Genomic DNA, 16,507 nt, shown 5'->3' with positions numbered 1-16,507 from the left:
AGAACACCTCCTTTTGCCGTGGCAAAATTGTTTTGGCCACTTAAAAAGGCACGAGAACATTGCATTTACGTTAGAATGAGCCCTCTCCAAATTTTTTAGGACCATTGGCTTACCACGATAACCCCAGCTGAACAAAAAACAAGTAAACACATGTCCGTGATTATCCTTCTTGTTAAAATTGCAGAATTCTCCATTTTGTAAATGGGAGCTTGGAACAATTACAAATAGGGTTTTCTGGTGTTCTGACTTTGGTGGTTTAATTTTCATCAAGTTTTTTTTTTGCCCCCTCGGGGGTTTTTCCCCTTTTGGAAAATGAAACATATTCACAGAATCGTAGCTTTGATGGGTAGCTTTAAACTTGATGAATTCTATATATTTGGAATCAACATAAACATCAGATTTGTTTGATGTATATATTGTTATCAAAACTCATTTTCCTAGAGTTTTGGTTACTAATACTTCTGTTACTTTATAGCCCAAGCCACCTCTTACTTACAAGTTCGTTACCACCAACTGCTTGACACAAAAATCACATTTTACCGGTAAATATTACAACTTTTTTCCAAAACGCATCTTAAGATGATGTTGCCTTTCAGACATATTCTGAAGCCTTGTTGTCTGCAGGTAGTACTCATTGCATGTACCGTCTCGTACCGGCGATGTCAGATTTAGCCAGACCCCTAAATACGAGAGACCCAAATATGCTCAAGTCCCCAAATCTAAGAGAGAAAATTCATTTTTATTAAAGATCAATATTCACAAAAAAAAATCATATCAAACAGACCTACCACGTGAAAATCTATACAGATTTGTTTGTGGCTTGACTCACTATTTTATTCACTTACTACATATATATTGAAAAAAATGCAATCACATAAATAAATAAGAAATAAACCTCATGGGAACCGTGAACCAATACTTACACAAGATAGAAGACAGAATACAATAAAAAATATGAGAGTAACTAATACTGCAGCATTGTACCTTTAAACCATATCGAAAACACAAGCACTAGTATACTTGAAAAAGTAACGCACTTAGGTCCTTTTGGAATGGATAAAAGCTTATTCAGGCTTCTACCCTCTACAAAGTAGCGTTTTCCCGACCTCTATTACATCTCTAAGAAATCCAAGGCTGAGACACAGGTAGATTCTTCTGCTTTATCTTGACCTGATTAAGGTAAAAATGCCTACTTTGGGTACCTCTCACAGAAACCCCAAAATTTTAGATTCTCTTCTATTCTTCCCATCAAAACATAACCTAGGAAGTCTTGTGTAATGTGTATTTGAAAATCAATATTTTTTTTTAATTCGTGTTAGCGCGTATATTCTAAATTACTACAAAAATTCTCGAAGGCTAAGTTGGATTAGCGAATTAAATATAAAAGATTGAAATATTTGTGTGCTTAATATTCTTCTAATATTTCACGTTAAAAACGAAAGTAGACTAAACACAAGTAAAAAAGAGAAATACACAAAACAGAAAAAAGAAATAGGAAAAAGAGAGAAATACCGAGATTAGTAACTCCTTCAACTTTCTTTTCATGCTGCAGTAATACGGACATAATATCAGATGAACGAATCGAAGTATCAGCTGAAACCATTTCTGGTGTACTGGCAACCAGTGACTCGACCGCAATGGACTCTTCTGTTCGTATTGTTGATCCAGCCATCCAAATTGGTTGCTCCTTCTTTTTCTTCTCACCACTTTTAGCCTCAGCATCATCACCAATACGAATTTCAAGACGAGATTCCTCCTAAATAAATAGACAACACATGAATACGGGTAAAGAAAGGGTTATAACCCAGAATTAGATTCCAGTTATGAGATTATTCAAAAGTATATCCACAACAACAAAACAAGAAAAAGAAGAAATGGTTCCAACCACCAGCAACTTATAACCAGATTAGGAAATTTGTCTTCTCCCGTTAGCAATTTCACATTTCGCTGATTTTTTTAATTGTGCTTAGTTTGTTCTTATTTCACATGTTGCCACACACTTCAAGTACCTGAAAATAATTTGTACCTATATTTTCGTGGGAAGGCTTCTCAATCAGCTATAAGCGTCAAAGGGTCAGTACCAACCGAGGGTAATGCCTTAGTTTCAAACAATTACAAGGAAAAATGATTATTGAAAAAATTATGTATCTAATTCTATGTAAGATCACCCTACTTATATTATCAACTTATCGCAACAAACTACCAAATGCCTATAGATCTGCCCATGCTTCTTCTGCGTCAGACTATACTAGACCTTTCCTTTTTACTTCCTTCCATGAAGTTCCCGCTTTCTTTCAATTTTTCCGTTTGACTACTTTCCACCTCCTTCAAGGGCGTTGGCCCAGCTGGAATCCCAATGCTCCATTTTTGGCAACTTATTATCCTTTATCGATAAAAGGTGACCTAACCACCTTGACCTTTCAATCTTTATAGGCCTGGACATTCGGACCAAACCATATTTTCGTTGAGGTTATTGTTCCGTAGATATACAGCAGCTCAAACGAATGTCTATAAATACTCAAATGTTTACTCTGAAAACAATTGACGTATCTTTCACTGGGCCCATATTTCAGAATCACCCTTGACAATTGTCACTACCGTGAAACTAAACATTCTAGCCTTAGTTTTTAAGTTTCTATTTTTCCAAAGTTTTTTTTTTCAAGTGAGAAAAAGCCCCCCACGGGTTGACTATTTTACTGTTTACTTCACCACTGCATCATGCTTTCCAACTAATTATACTACCTAAATAGGTGAAGCTAAACATTCATTGAATTCTCTAGGCATCAAAATTCATCCTAATTTATTCCTTATTTAAGGAACTTAGTCTTGTTAACATTAATTTTTAAAAGACATCAAGCTCATTGAACTCTCAAAACCACCAAAACGATTCATTTAGGTGACACTTTTACCTAGGAAATTCAAATCTCTGCATACTCTAGGTGCAGACGAGTGGCACTCTCCTAATTAATACCACGCTGTCTCTTATAGTGCGTCTACATTCGGCGTTTTTCAGAACAATCGGACGAAAATTGCAAGATAAGTGGCAGTCTACATTGCTGATGAAGACTGCTAATGGAGGAATATCCGAACAGAAAACAAATTAAGAGGAATCTGTAAAATATTATGAATACAGTGAGACTTAGGCAAATGAAACTAACCCAAAAAATTGCTAATTTTCTCGTAAAATTTCCACTCTGCAGCGTCTTAACTTCCCCTTTCTCAGCCACCTTTCTTGGGTTTCATTCTGTTATATTAGCACCCCAGACCCTGAAGCCTGACTCTAATCCCCACAAAAGATTTCGCCTGGATTACAACTCTGCCATGGCCAGATGAGTTTGAACTTTGGGTCCTATTTTCTGTAGGTCTTCAAATATGTCTTTCCAGATCTCAATTAGTGAGAAGGTCTCTTCATTTGAACATTTATGAGATTTTTTAGAAGCTTCTTTATCTTTCTTGGTAAACCCAATGGCTTACTTTTCAAATCTATTGCTTGAGAAAGCTCCAAAGAAACGGAAAAGCCAATTTTCATTTCCAATCTTTTGGCATACCGGCCCATTTATTAGCGTCTTTTTGGGCCGTACCCAGAAACGGGAAACTGTAATGACAGTATCGGTCTATACTATCGAAATATCAAATATGTTCGTCCCAGTTTTAAATAAAATACAGAATGGAAACGCCTATTTTATATTAATGGCGTGAAAGCCAATTCTTTTTATATATCTATGTACATCAAAATTTAGTTTTTTAGTGTTTCGGTTACTATTGAGCTGCGTCGCTCTTTACTTACAGTTCGTTACCATTAACTGTTTGATATTCGAAATATAAAAGAAATTTTTAAACACCCTAATAAACCAAAATGCTAGCATAAACTGCATTTGCTATTTACAGCTAAACATGTCATCTTCTCAGCACAAAGTTTTATTTATTCAAAGTTTCGATGGACTTTCTTAAGAGCTTGATCAGAAAATTAAATGGGAGGCATGGCTTTCAGGTACAACTTCTCACAAGCGATTTTTTTTTTTTTTTTTTTTTTTGCTGAAAAATGTTCTCAGAAACGGTGTTAATGGAGAACTTTTTTTGTGAATCATAAAAAGAGGTTTTAACTCAAAACTTGAGGTGAAAGTCATTTTTTAGATCGGTGATTTAAGCTAGATTTGGGAGTACACTGCTAATCCCGTCTTAATGGGAAAGTTAAAGCCAACTCACACTCGCACTTGTGAGCCCAGGATTCTATTTTCTTGGAGGGATGGGGTGGGGCGTGGATTCTGACAGGAAACTAAAGTTGACAAATTGTCCCCAAACTGTAAAAGCCTTCAAAACTGGCATAAATATGCCTTTTCTGTGTTTCTTAGGACAGAATCCATTAAAATAATCCATATGCACACGGATAAAACACAACCCTGCTTAACTCATGACTCCACAACGAATAAACTATTAACTTGGATTCCTAAATTCATCGCAGCAATATTGCTTTCATACATAGCACTAATCACTTTAATCTGATACAAGGCACCACACTAAGATTGTACCTTCACTAAAAGTTCTGTATCTCTGAATGAAACACCTGTTCACAATCTATAAAACTCGGGACTAAAGAGATTCAAAATGGATAAATTGCTAAATTATTTAATAAACTTTATTATATAGAGAGGTCGAATTCAGAATAGATCTTAGATGTAGTAGAAGGACTCGGCTACATTTACATGGAATCAGGATGACACTAAATTGAATCTAGAAACATTAGAAGAACAAGAATTAAAATGATTAAGAAGTCCTTCTTTTATGAAGAATATAAAGGATTTATAACTGACATGATGTTATCTTACATTCTACAAGTGCTGGCGAATTAAAAATACGAATTAAGGAAACCTGGATTTTTGGGTAAAAGTTTTCCTTTTCAGCTACAGTTAGGTTTATTTTGAATTCGCCAGTGAAAAAAACTGTTATGTATACCGTAAAAAGCTTACAACAATTCCTGGTTTCGCTCCAACTTCGGTCCAAGCTGCCACAGGTTCTTCTCTCTTGATACCTTTGGTTTTATCCAATGCGCGATTGATGGCAGTTATATCTGAGGGCTCTGGTTCTAAGATCTTAGGATCCAATTTAATATTTTCTACCTAAAACACAGGAATCAATTACTTTCTCCAACAACCACGTCAAATTAGCTCCTTTAAAGGAAACTTTTTCTCTTCGCGCCATCATTTGTCAAGACAATCAGACAAATATAAATACATGATTCGCTCTAAATACCAGTAGGAGAAAATACACTATGCTAAATAATTAATTAATTATTTTCATTAAATTTTAAGCATTCAATTTAGTTTTTTAGTGAGCTATAATAAAATTTAATTTAATTTGAAAATAATAAAATTTTTATTAACGAATGCTAATTAACTTTAATCAATTAAAGTTAATTAATTACAATACATTAACAGAAGTTATACCGATTAATTGCTGAACAGAACTTTCCGATATTGTTTTCAATATACTGTGCTTATTAATTAATTAATTAAACTACATTACTTGGAGACATACCAATTCATTAACAGACATTAATGATTGCACTATTTGTTCAGTCGAAACGGTCGATTTGAGAGGCTTCAAAAAAAAAAAATCGAAAAATTGAAAGACAACACAAAAAATTTTCGAGAAACACATATGCAGAATTTACTACTAAATTGCATTAGTTTATTTTAGCACAAAGAAATTAATCAGACATTAAATTTCTATATGTATTTTTTTTTAACAGACACAGTGAAGTATAGACAAAAGCTATGTTAAATGACCTTCATAAATTTAGTTAAGAATAAAGAGCTTTTACTATGCTTATCTAGGTATGTCTAGTTTACAACTTTGATCAGAATATTGGAATGGGATAAAAAGATAGGTAGGCAAATGAAGTTTTTGCTTTATATTTCACAGCATTGAAACCTCAAAAGTAACAGCAATTCAGTATTTCATAAAATTCACAAGCCAAGAAAAGATACTTCAGTTACTCTGGGCTAATTGAATTGGTTGCTGGTTAAATAGTGCCTGGTAGAAATATTTTCAGTATAATTTTGCATGTATTCAGTTTTCTGGGGGGTGAGATTTGTGCGGAATGAGTTTTCTTGGGTAGACTTTTGTGCGTTAGAATCTTTTCTTCGTTTAATTTCGGTGGTTTGAGTTTTATATGGGTGAATTTGCTTGGGTTGAGTTTTGCTGGGTTAAGTTTTGTGTGAGTTGAATTTTGCTTTGTCTATTTTTTACGCGCGTGGCTAAGTTTTAGATGAATCGGATCAAATTGTTAATTGGATTAAATTAAATTAAACGATACAACAACGTTGCCTGATGACAATTGTGACTCGACCTTACAATCTTGATTCCGATTTCGATTCTTAGAAAAATGAACCTACTGCATTAAAAATGTATTTTACCAACAACAATTGGAAAGGCCGATGGATGTGATGCTTTTTCTTTTGTGTTCTAGTGTTGTCTTTGAAACCTTAGATTTTTTTTTTTTTGGGGGGGGGGGGGAATTATATTGAATAAGTTGCTGATCGTGGATATTTTTTCAGGACTAAACTTTAGGTGGATAGTGTTTGGCATGGGTTAAGTTCTACTTAACTGAGTTTTGTCAGGGTTCAGTTTTGTGTAGGCCGAGTTTCAGTGGCTTGATGTTAATGTGGGTCAGATTTTACACATTTAGTTGTCCCCAGGTTGAACTTTGTGAGGAATTGTACTATAATAAGTTTATCCCTGAAGACTTTATATAGAACTGAATGAAAACTTAAAATAAATAAGTCAAGTTCAATAAAATCAAACATCAAATCAAGATTAGTAAAAAAAAAAAAAAAAATCAATAACCGATAAGCGTAATAGTGCAGGTTTCATTAAAACAGTCAAAATTTAAATGGAAACTAGATATAAGTTTGAAGTGGCAGTTCAATTTGCTCATTAAATAGCAGAAGAAGTAAGATATATCAAGGAGGTGGGAGAGGCGTTACTGGGTCTCCCCCCTCCAAATTTCTGTGGGACTCGTAAAAAAGTAACAAAACACATAAAAACAAATTTTGATAGGATTTTTAAAGTTTTTTACCCTCCCCCCCCGAAAAAAAAATAATACTGGATGCGGCCTTTGGGAGAAGCATTCTAGTATCTACCATTTGAACTGTCCTACCAATGCATTACCTGTTGAAGAAGGTGCCAAATAGGCTCTAACTGCTCATTGTATCGTTTAAGAACCATTCTACCATCCTGTCTGTTAATCGCAGATTCGTCTTCTTCAACGGTGCTATGACAATTGGAACAAATTAGCAATCGCTCTCTATCACTTGGATCTGGATTCAGAAGACGATCTATCTAAAAATTAGGAATTAAGGGTTAAGAGTATTTTTGAAATGTGAAAATTTGGAAAGGAATCGCCGATGACTTTTAATTTGACAGTTGAGATTTTTAAATAAACAAATGAAACAATACCTTTTGCTTTAATTTTAGTTAAATGATTTCCAAACCTGTGAAATGATTTAATTTAATTTCTTACAAAGTTAGGTCCTCCAACGCCTGGTAAAACATAGGACAGCAACAGCTGACCTCCACGGCGGACGATCCCGAGCCACTGACCGCAGCTCGTTGACAAATAGACGTAGACCTTTTGCCTCAGATTGTTACGTATGATTATTTATAGGCTTATCATACATAAACAAAATACAAATTATTACATACAATTTAATCAAAACTATTTCAATGCTGTATATTCTTGACCAACCACTATAGCATTCTACCATCGTTTCTGTTAATTGTGGTCTCCTCGTCTTTAACGCTATCATAATAATTGGCGCATACAAGCAATCGTTCTACATTTATTGGATCTGAATTCTGAACAAATAAACTTTCAAATGGGGATAAATCCATTTATTTAGACAATGAAAAAAGTCCGGATATTTCGATCACATATACAGCGACCGTCTTCAGTAGAAATACTGCCGAAGAAGTATTTATACTGAAGACGGTCGCTGTATATGTGATCAAAATATCTGGAGTTTTGCACCTGCTTTTTCACTGTCTAAATAAATGGATTTATCTCCATTTGAAAGTTTATTTGTTCATCATCGAAAGGCAGTGTGGTCTAAGGAAACAACACCTAATTAAAGGTGTTACGTCAAAAATACGCTGAATTCTGCAAACGGCCCATCAACATACGAAGATTAAATGGACTGGCCTAACTTCGTAAATCAGTCTATATACGAGAAATAAAGGGTAGTCACTAGCTTGAAGTCAGTGGCAAAACGGTCTTCCAGCATGTGAAATTTACTAGCACTTCTAACAATATTTACAGCAACAGGCCGCCTGATCCCGACAGAGCTGCCCAAGTTCCTCCGTCACCCTAATATAGCAGAGCTTTAATCTTTATTCCCTGCACACAAGTCCAATTTCCTTTAAATACTTTCTTATGGCCGTTTTCCACTCAGTTCGAGATGTCTTGTTTGTTACTAAAAACCCTTCATTAATAAAACGTTACTGAAACATCTCAACTTTTCTTTCCTTATAATCCAAAAAGTGAGACCGAACCCCATTTATGGTTCAGCTTATCATTTTTATTTTTAAACAACCACTCGTTGAAACTCAAATGAGCACCTTACGGTCATTTAAACGAGCCCGTAAAACGATGCTTCGGAAAACACTTAGCCTACCTGACTCCGAGTTTCGAAGCTCCCACGTTCAGAGCAATACTTGAACGCTGTCACTACTATGACTTCAAATCTTACCATGATCCTATTCTTAGTTCAAAGAACTGTCTTTCTATTCTTCCAAACTGTTTTAACCCTGCAAAGACAATGTGAGCGAAAAACAGGAAAAAAGTAGTTGGTGTACTATAGGTGTGAGATACTTAAGATTAGGAATCATCATTGAAGCAGGATCGTTCAGCATTTTCTTTTTTTGAATTGTAATGCATTTGGAGATGCAAGCATGCTAGTCTTTGGTACCTCCTGTAATAATTTTCATCAGTAATCCTTAAAATCCTTTTTCATTTGCAAAGAGAAAGTTAATAACCCATTGTAAAAAACAAAGTTCGTTTTTTGACCCTCCTAAATTTTCTTACCTTCAACAGTGCTATGTGAGAGCAATTCACACTTCCAAACTAGATACTAACTTACTCGCCCTTACTAACTACAAAAAATTTAATATAGCTAATATAAAATATTCAAAACCAACAATTTATATTGATTTAAATTTGCAAATATTGATATCAATTATCGATCCGTACACTTAAAACACATGCTTAGAGTGCGTATTGCTAGGTAATCGGTCTAAACCATGTAATACATTTTTAGTGGCAAAGAACTTAAAAGGATGAATATCCTTCATTTTAACCTAGGCAGAGGATATAAAAGCGTTTAGAAATACAACATTGGCCGGTGTTACCTGTAAGTCATCGAAAATCTGCCCACAGGCAACGTTAACACATTTGTATCTCGACCGTCTTGTTGCATCCATTTCAGCCGTTTCCATTTTCCTCCTCATATGATCTAGCTTGTATTTGACAACATTAACGAACGACTGTAAATATGGATCAGTTATGGGATCATTCACAGAAGAATGAATGAATTTATTGAGAATATGTCGAGTTAACAAAAATAATGACGAAGCAAAAAAAAAAACAACAAAAAGATACACTAAAGAAAAATCACAAGACAAAATAAAAAGAGTCGAAAAATAAACAAAATATATAAAAATAAATGATACAATTAATAACAAATCCCCTGATTATTGTATGGTTATTGTAGAAGTAAATTGTGCCACTGGTGATTATAACCTTTTGTAAGTCTAATTAGACTTACAAATTTAGAGACGCTATGTCTAAGATTTCAAATTCTACCAATCAGGAAACTTCTTTTGTGATTATATCTATCACCAGGTGTGACAATTATGGGGGGAGGGGGCATTGCCCCTTCCCCGATTTTGTGTTCCCATAATTTTTGAAAATTAAGACTTTTTGCCGTATTCAATGAAAATGAATACCACCCCCTCTAGATTTCGAAAAGTGCCTTTTTTGTATCTTCATTAAAAAAAAACTACTAAAAAAAACCTTTACCCGACTCCCATTCCGTGAATTCTCAACCCAGTCTATCACATGCGCTTTATAACATTGTCCAAATGTACGTCTGGCTAAACTTCTACACCTAAGGAATTGCATGGCTAGATAAAATTGTTTAGACTCGGAGGTCTTGCTGAAATTGCATGTCAACGTTACTTTAAAAAGTTTGATTAAAAAAATCTTATTCAAAATAAGCAAAACATTTCAAAACTTGTAGGCCAGTAAAATAACTCAGAAAATTAATTTTACAAATCATTTGAAAAAATTTGATGACAGAATTACCTTCTAGAATTCAAAAAGTAATGACAAACTTTGGTAAAGCGGATTTACGCTCGCTTAGCATAATAAAACAAATTTACAGAAATTTGAAGATTTTTAAAGATGAAATTAATACCTATTGTTAAATTGCGCAGGCTAATAAAGGTAATACCAACAGTTTTGAAAAGAAAAACTTATTCATTGGAGAGAGACATTTTAGTGGAAGGGGAGTCTCGATCTGTCAAACTGCATTTCTAGGCCTTTCTTTCCCGAACTTTGAGACCCATCTCAAAATTTGGGAAAAAGGGGCGTGGGAGGGAAGCTAGCTGACCTCTAATTTTTTTGGTCACTTAAAAAGGGACTAGACCTTTTAATTCTTGTTAAAATGAGCCCTCCCCCGATATTCTAGGACCATTGGTTCGATACCATCACCCTTGGGAAAGGGGAAGCCCCCTTCGATGGGTAAGATCAAACTTAATTATCTAATATATTTATAATCAGCAGAAAAAGCCAATTCTTTTGAAGTATCTATTGATTTCGAAATTCCATTTTTTAGAGTATCAATTACTATTGACCAAGTCACTCCTTATTTACTGTTCATTACCGGAAACTGTTTGAAAATCAAGCAAGTAAAAAGAACGGAAGTCTTTGAGTCACATTTCTTAGAGGCAAACTCTGTTTCTCAAGGGTTGTATTTAGTAAGATATTTGCGTTAGTCCTTGACAGGATCAGTGCCACTAGTAGAACACTAATAGAGACATTTCTACTAGTACCAAAAAATGCCAATATTTTCCCGTCAATGTTAAGAGAATGCGGTATATTAAAGAATGGCTCTATCTTTAAAGAGCGATTTGTTCGGTCTATTCAAGAATTGGTCCACTATATTTTTTTAGTTCGTACGCCCAAACTAGTAAGAATGGATTGGGTGGTGTTACCCTAACTTGTAGAGCTTGGATAAGAGATCCGAGACAATTACAGGAGACTAAAAGCCAAAACCTACTTTCCGAGGAACCGTAGAAAACTCAAGTGACACCTTTGTTTTCATTTTAAGATTCTTTTTAGTCAACAAAAAAGCAATGACTTTTTACAAAAATGAACAATTGCATAAGAAGTAATAGCAGATCCATGGAGGCCCCCCTCCCTTTCTTGGGTACCATTTTCTTTTGTATAGTTTTCACCAACATTTGAACAAAAACATTGGCCAAAACACAAAGTAGTTAATAGAATCTATAAAGGTTTTAAATAAATAAACCTTTTTCGTCTTTGATTATAAAATAATTTTTTACTAAATAGTTATAGGTAGGCAAAACCAAGGAAGAATACAGACCCAAGTCTGGGAGGATTAAAACACAGGAAAGTCTATTTAATGCCCAACCTTTTCCCGAGGCGATCCCCCGAGAGTTGAATGTTAAGAGAAAATCCCTATATTCCGCTCTACATGCGAAGATGTGTTTAAAATAAATATTGAATTATAAAACAGTCTGAGTGTAAAATATATCCCGTTCATGTGTATTTTATCTGTTCAAGCATTTCAGATGGCACTAAAGTGTATTGCCTCATTTAGGGAAATACATATTCCTTATGACCTAGCAACCAATCATGGTACATTGCAGATACAGGTCTATGAATGACTGTACTGGACATAAGCAAAGGCAAATACTTACCTTATAGTTAATAAAATAATAATTGCATTTAACTGCTTTTCCCTCAGGTCCCGTCTCCGATCTCATCCTGATTTGTACTATCTTGTCGCTTTTCAGTGTATTTATCCGACTCTTTAGCATCTTTACATCAAACCGTAAAAGTGCAGCTAGGTCAGTTTCCTTCATACCTAAAAAAAACAGGATACACTTGAAAAGATTACCGTATATATATATATATATATATATATATATATATATATATATATATATATATATATATATATATATATATATATATATATATATATATATATATATATATATATATATATATATATATATATATATATATATATATATATCTACATATATACAAGACCCACATGTAATGAAAATCTGTGGAGTAAAAAGAAAAAAATATAAAATTCACTACACTAAAACAAATAAATAACTATACAACTATCAGAAAATCAACAAAGAGAAAAATCTCTAAAAAAAAAAAAAACAAACAAACGAGACCGTAGCCAGTGGAGAGAAAGAAAACAACAGAAACAAAACAACGCGGATATTTCGCCTGTATAGCAAACAAGGCGTCTTCAGCACGAAAAGACACAAAAAAAAAAAAACAAGATAAAACTAAAAACCAATAAAACCACCACCAAAAAAAAAAAAAATGTAACAATGTAAGCGCAAACTAATCCACGTAGGGAAAGATGCTAATATAGAGTTACTCAGTGAGGACACCAGAGTAACTCTGGTGTCCCTCACTGAAGTAACTCTATATTAGCATCTTTTCCCTACGTGGATTTGTTTGCGCCGATTGTACATTTTTTTTTTTTTTTTTTTTTTTGGGGGTTGTTTTATTGGTTTTTAGTTTTATATTGTTTTGTTTTGTTGTGTATTTAGTGCTGAATACGCCTTGTTTTTATACAGGCGAAATATCCGCGTTGTTTTGTTTCTGTTGTTTTTATTTTCTCTCCACTGGCCACAGTCTCGTTTGTTTTTTTTTTTTTAGAGATTTTTCTCTTTGTTGTTTTTTTGTCATGGCTGGCCGGTTCGGCTTAAGATCTTTCATACAACTATCAGAGAGTATAAAGCAACGGGAGGAGACAGTAATGGCAGCCCAGCTTTAGGCTCGCTTCAGAAGCAAGTTCCTATTGATGCTGGTGGACAGTACACATAAAATCGATAGCACAAAAACAAGATATGACTTTTCTCTACTGCTAAGAACATGATAAATAAAGAAGAAACTTGCAATACTAGAAATAAAAAATGCGGATTTGATTCAGATCACTATATTAAAGCAAAGGGTAAAGACCATACACAAAGAGTATAGCGTGACTGCAAAAGTAACAAAAAAAAACAAGTCAATTACAAAGATCCCTAGGGTCTGGAAGTAGTAGTAAAACTGGCAAGTGTTTGTTTTCTTCTTTTTCATTACATACCTAATGCCCTTTTATGGCCAATTTCTAGCTTTTTTGTAAAACAAGAGGTCCATGAACACCAAAGGCGGGCTCTTTCACCTCTTTTTTGGACTGGTTAACAGTACTAGAACATAATTTTGACCGACCAAACTAGGCAAATCAGGTACCATACATTTGGATCAACAAAGGATTACTTTGTTGGACGACAAAGGACCAACATTAAAGGATCAACAAAGGACCAACAAAGGATCACTATATTTGTTTCTTCTTTAGAATCTCCATGAATGACTTAAATATAATTTTATCATGATGGAGAAGGAGGTTGGACTTCAAGAAAGTACTGAAAATGTCTGGGATGTTAGCCAAGGAGCAGTGGCGCTTGATGGCAATGGTCTCCTCACAATAGGGAGACCATTGAATTAAAAAAAGACAAGCTGAATTATTACAGCTATTATTTTCCTTTCTTTTTTTCCAGCTAATATTCTACACATTTCTTTGGTAAAAAAAAATAAAAAAATCACAGCTTGAATATAACATGTATCCTGGAAATCACACTAATATTTCTGATTTTTGACCTAACTGTTTATGATGCCAACAGTTTCCTGATAATTCTTTCTTCTCCTCTCGTCATTATACACGCTTCCATCATATATTAGCCCATTACAAGTCAGAGGAGTCCATACTATCAAGATCCTGTCAAGCTCTAAAGTACAGCTTCAAGTAACTTATTTGAAAGTTTTGCAGAAAATTCAGCTTTCTGCTCCTTAAGTTTTCTTTGGAAGTTCTCAATTGTCTCGTTCTTTTTCTTTCAATTTCTCTTTTTCGTTCAGAACTCTAGAATCCTGTTTAGTGTTCCATCTATGCTTCTGACATATTTCCGTACAGTTTCACTGATGAGGTCACCTGAAAGTAAAGTATACAAACTCCTGTCATCTAATGATGAAATACTCAAATGCTCAGTAAAGGTATAGAGATATTTTGTGTTGAGAATCCTCCCAGCAAGTACAACAACAACTGACTTCAACTTATCATAAAGCAGATTGAAAGTTGGCAGCCAAATGAGAGAGAACTATTTAAAATTAGCTTAAGTTCAGTCTACATTGTCTCTTGAGTTTAAATTTTTTTAATCTTTATATCTGTGGGCAGCTTGATAGTAGCAGGATTCTTACTGGAAATGAATTTGAGGAAATAATCTGATGGCTTACACCTGCTCTAAAAGTTCATTTGTTGGCAGGCAAAGTGTGGGCCAGTGTGTTGGAATGCACTATACAAGTAGGCATTTGACAAGTTCTTTTCTTCCTGGATTTTCTGTTGGCCATCTATTCCGCTAGGTCACCCATGGACGAAGTAGAACAATGGAATGTTTAGCTGGAAAGACTTATTCTACACATCTTCCATAGCCTTCTGAAATGCATCGTGTGTGGAGTCAATTCGGCAAGACCCATTATCACAAAGCCACTTCCACCACAAGTAATCCTTTTCTTTTTATCAAAATTTCGAATACATTGTTACTTATATTACATTACGTTCATTATAACGGAGAGTTGGCATATTTTTGAATGACAAACAATGCTCAGATATGCACTTAATTAACTCGTCTACAAGATCATCAGCTGTAGCTTGGCCAAAGAAAGCATTCTTCAAATATGTGGTGACAACCTTTCCGCCCACATCAGACCAAAACCTCACTTATAGCTGCAGTTTCTTCCGACTTTTGTGATTGTTGTCTCATCATATGCAAGAAAAATAATAAGATTCCCTCAGTTTGGTTAACAGGAGGTCTCTGAAGTAGGGATGAAGTGCTTCATTCACCAAATACATAGAGCTTCAGAGGTCCAAAAACAAATTCGTCAGGTACTGCTGTCCCAAACATTGTCTAAAAACTTTACCCAAAGCCTTTATTCTGACAAGAAGCTGCAGAAAATTTGAGTCTAAACTTTTAGTGCTCATATCAGTTTTGCTCTCTGGCTGTTGTCTTTTAGCTAGGACAGACTCAAGGATCTTACCGTCATTCTAGAGTTTTCATCTGCAGTCAGACTAACATATTATTGCAATTGATTAAGTTTCAGTATAACTTTAGTTTTGTAGCTGTCACTCTCAGGGGCGTAGGCAGCATATTGTCTAGGGAGGGGGGGGGCAGTCGATAGTGTGATGGAGTTTTATCAACTGCTTTTTCCAAATCATCTGCTTTTTCAGCCATATCTAATGTAAATCTGAAGGTCTAGGGGGGCAGCTGCCCCCTGCCCACCTCCCTACGCCCATGGTCACTCTTGGAATGTTGTCTTATTGTCTGAAAGCAGAGCTTTCAGAAAATGAAAGGTGAAATGGTAAGGCCCCTGGATAGAACTGCACCAATTAAGAAAGGAGCCAGAAAATGTACCATTGCCTCACCTTCTTATTTCAATAATTATGTCCTCAAGGTTCAAGGTTTAATTTTAAAATATCTGTACAAAATAGACATAAATACAGGGTAAACGCCGGAGACACAAGGTCTAATGACAAAAACCCGGTACATTAATCGGAATAAACCTGTTTAACAACAAAAAAATAAAAAAGAGTTATTCCATGACTAACCAATAGACGGACACCCACCCCACAAACCCACCGACACCGGGCAAAGATCCACCGAAAATACCAAAAACAAAAAAAAATACCAACGGGCGAATAAGGGTAACCGATAACCGGCATCACACAGGGCAAAACACCCAACAAAACAATAATATCAAATGTACCCAGATTTTCAATATATTATTAATTCTTAAAATTATTTATAAGGATAGAATGAAGTTGCTTTTTTATATTTGGAAGAGATTTACTGCAATCAATAAATGGTAGATGAAGACACCATGAACCCGTGATTAAAAATGAGGGCGAGAACCGTGATCTCTCTGTGCTTAATTTTAGGTGCTGAATGTTCCATTTATGTCGGGTTTCATAAGAATGGGCATGTTGCACAGGGAAAAAATTATTCGAACGAAAGTACGTAGGTAGTTCCGACCGGTCATATTTTACCTTAAATAAAAAAGAATTGAGGGTGAATATCTGTGAAACAGGCAAAATGTTAGTTAGAAGATATAGAGTTTCAGTTTTACTCTTATTAGGAT

General features: G+C 34.7%; 1 protein-coding gene across 1 annotated transcript in view; it reads right to left on the bottom strand.

Moving 5' to 3' along the window:
• TfIIEalpha (transcription factor IIEalpha) overlaps window positions 1-16,507 on the bottom strand; it is a 51,646-nt gene that overhangs the window by 9,332 nt on the left and 25,807 nt on the right. Inside the window, exons 2-6 of the mRNA XM_089107979.1 lie at window positions 12,001-12,167; window positions 9,406-9,540; window positions 7,171-7,341; window positions 4,968-5,117; window positions 1,513-1,756 (exon numbers count right to left, since the gene is read on the bottom strand). Coding sequence (XP_088964105.1) covers window positions 1,513-1,756; window positions 4,968-5,117; window positions 7,171-7,341; window positions 9,406-9,540; window positions 12,001-12,167 — 867 coding nt within the window. The remainder of the gene's footprint in view (window positions 1-1,512; window positions 1,757-4,967; window positions 5,118-7,170; window positions 7,342-9,405; window positions 9,541-12,000; window positions 12,168-16,507) is intronic.

The sequence above is a fragment of the Artemia sp. Qi Xiang Cuo genome, chromosome 2 (assembly GCF_049724085.1).
Source record: "Artemia sp. Qi Xiang Cuo chromosome 2, ASM4972408v1, whole genome shotgun sequence".
In the NCBI taxonomy this organism is placed as follows: Eukaryota; Metazoa; Arthropoda; class Branchiopoda; order Anostraca; family Artemiidae; genus Artemia; species Artemia sp. Qi Xiang Cuo.
This window is presented reverse-complemented; position numbering and strand designations above follow the sequence as displayed.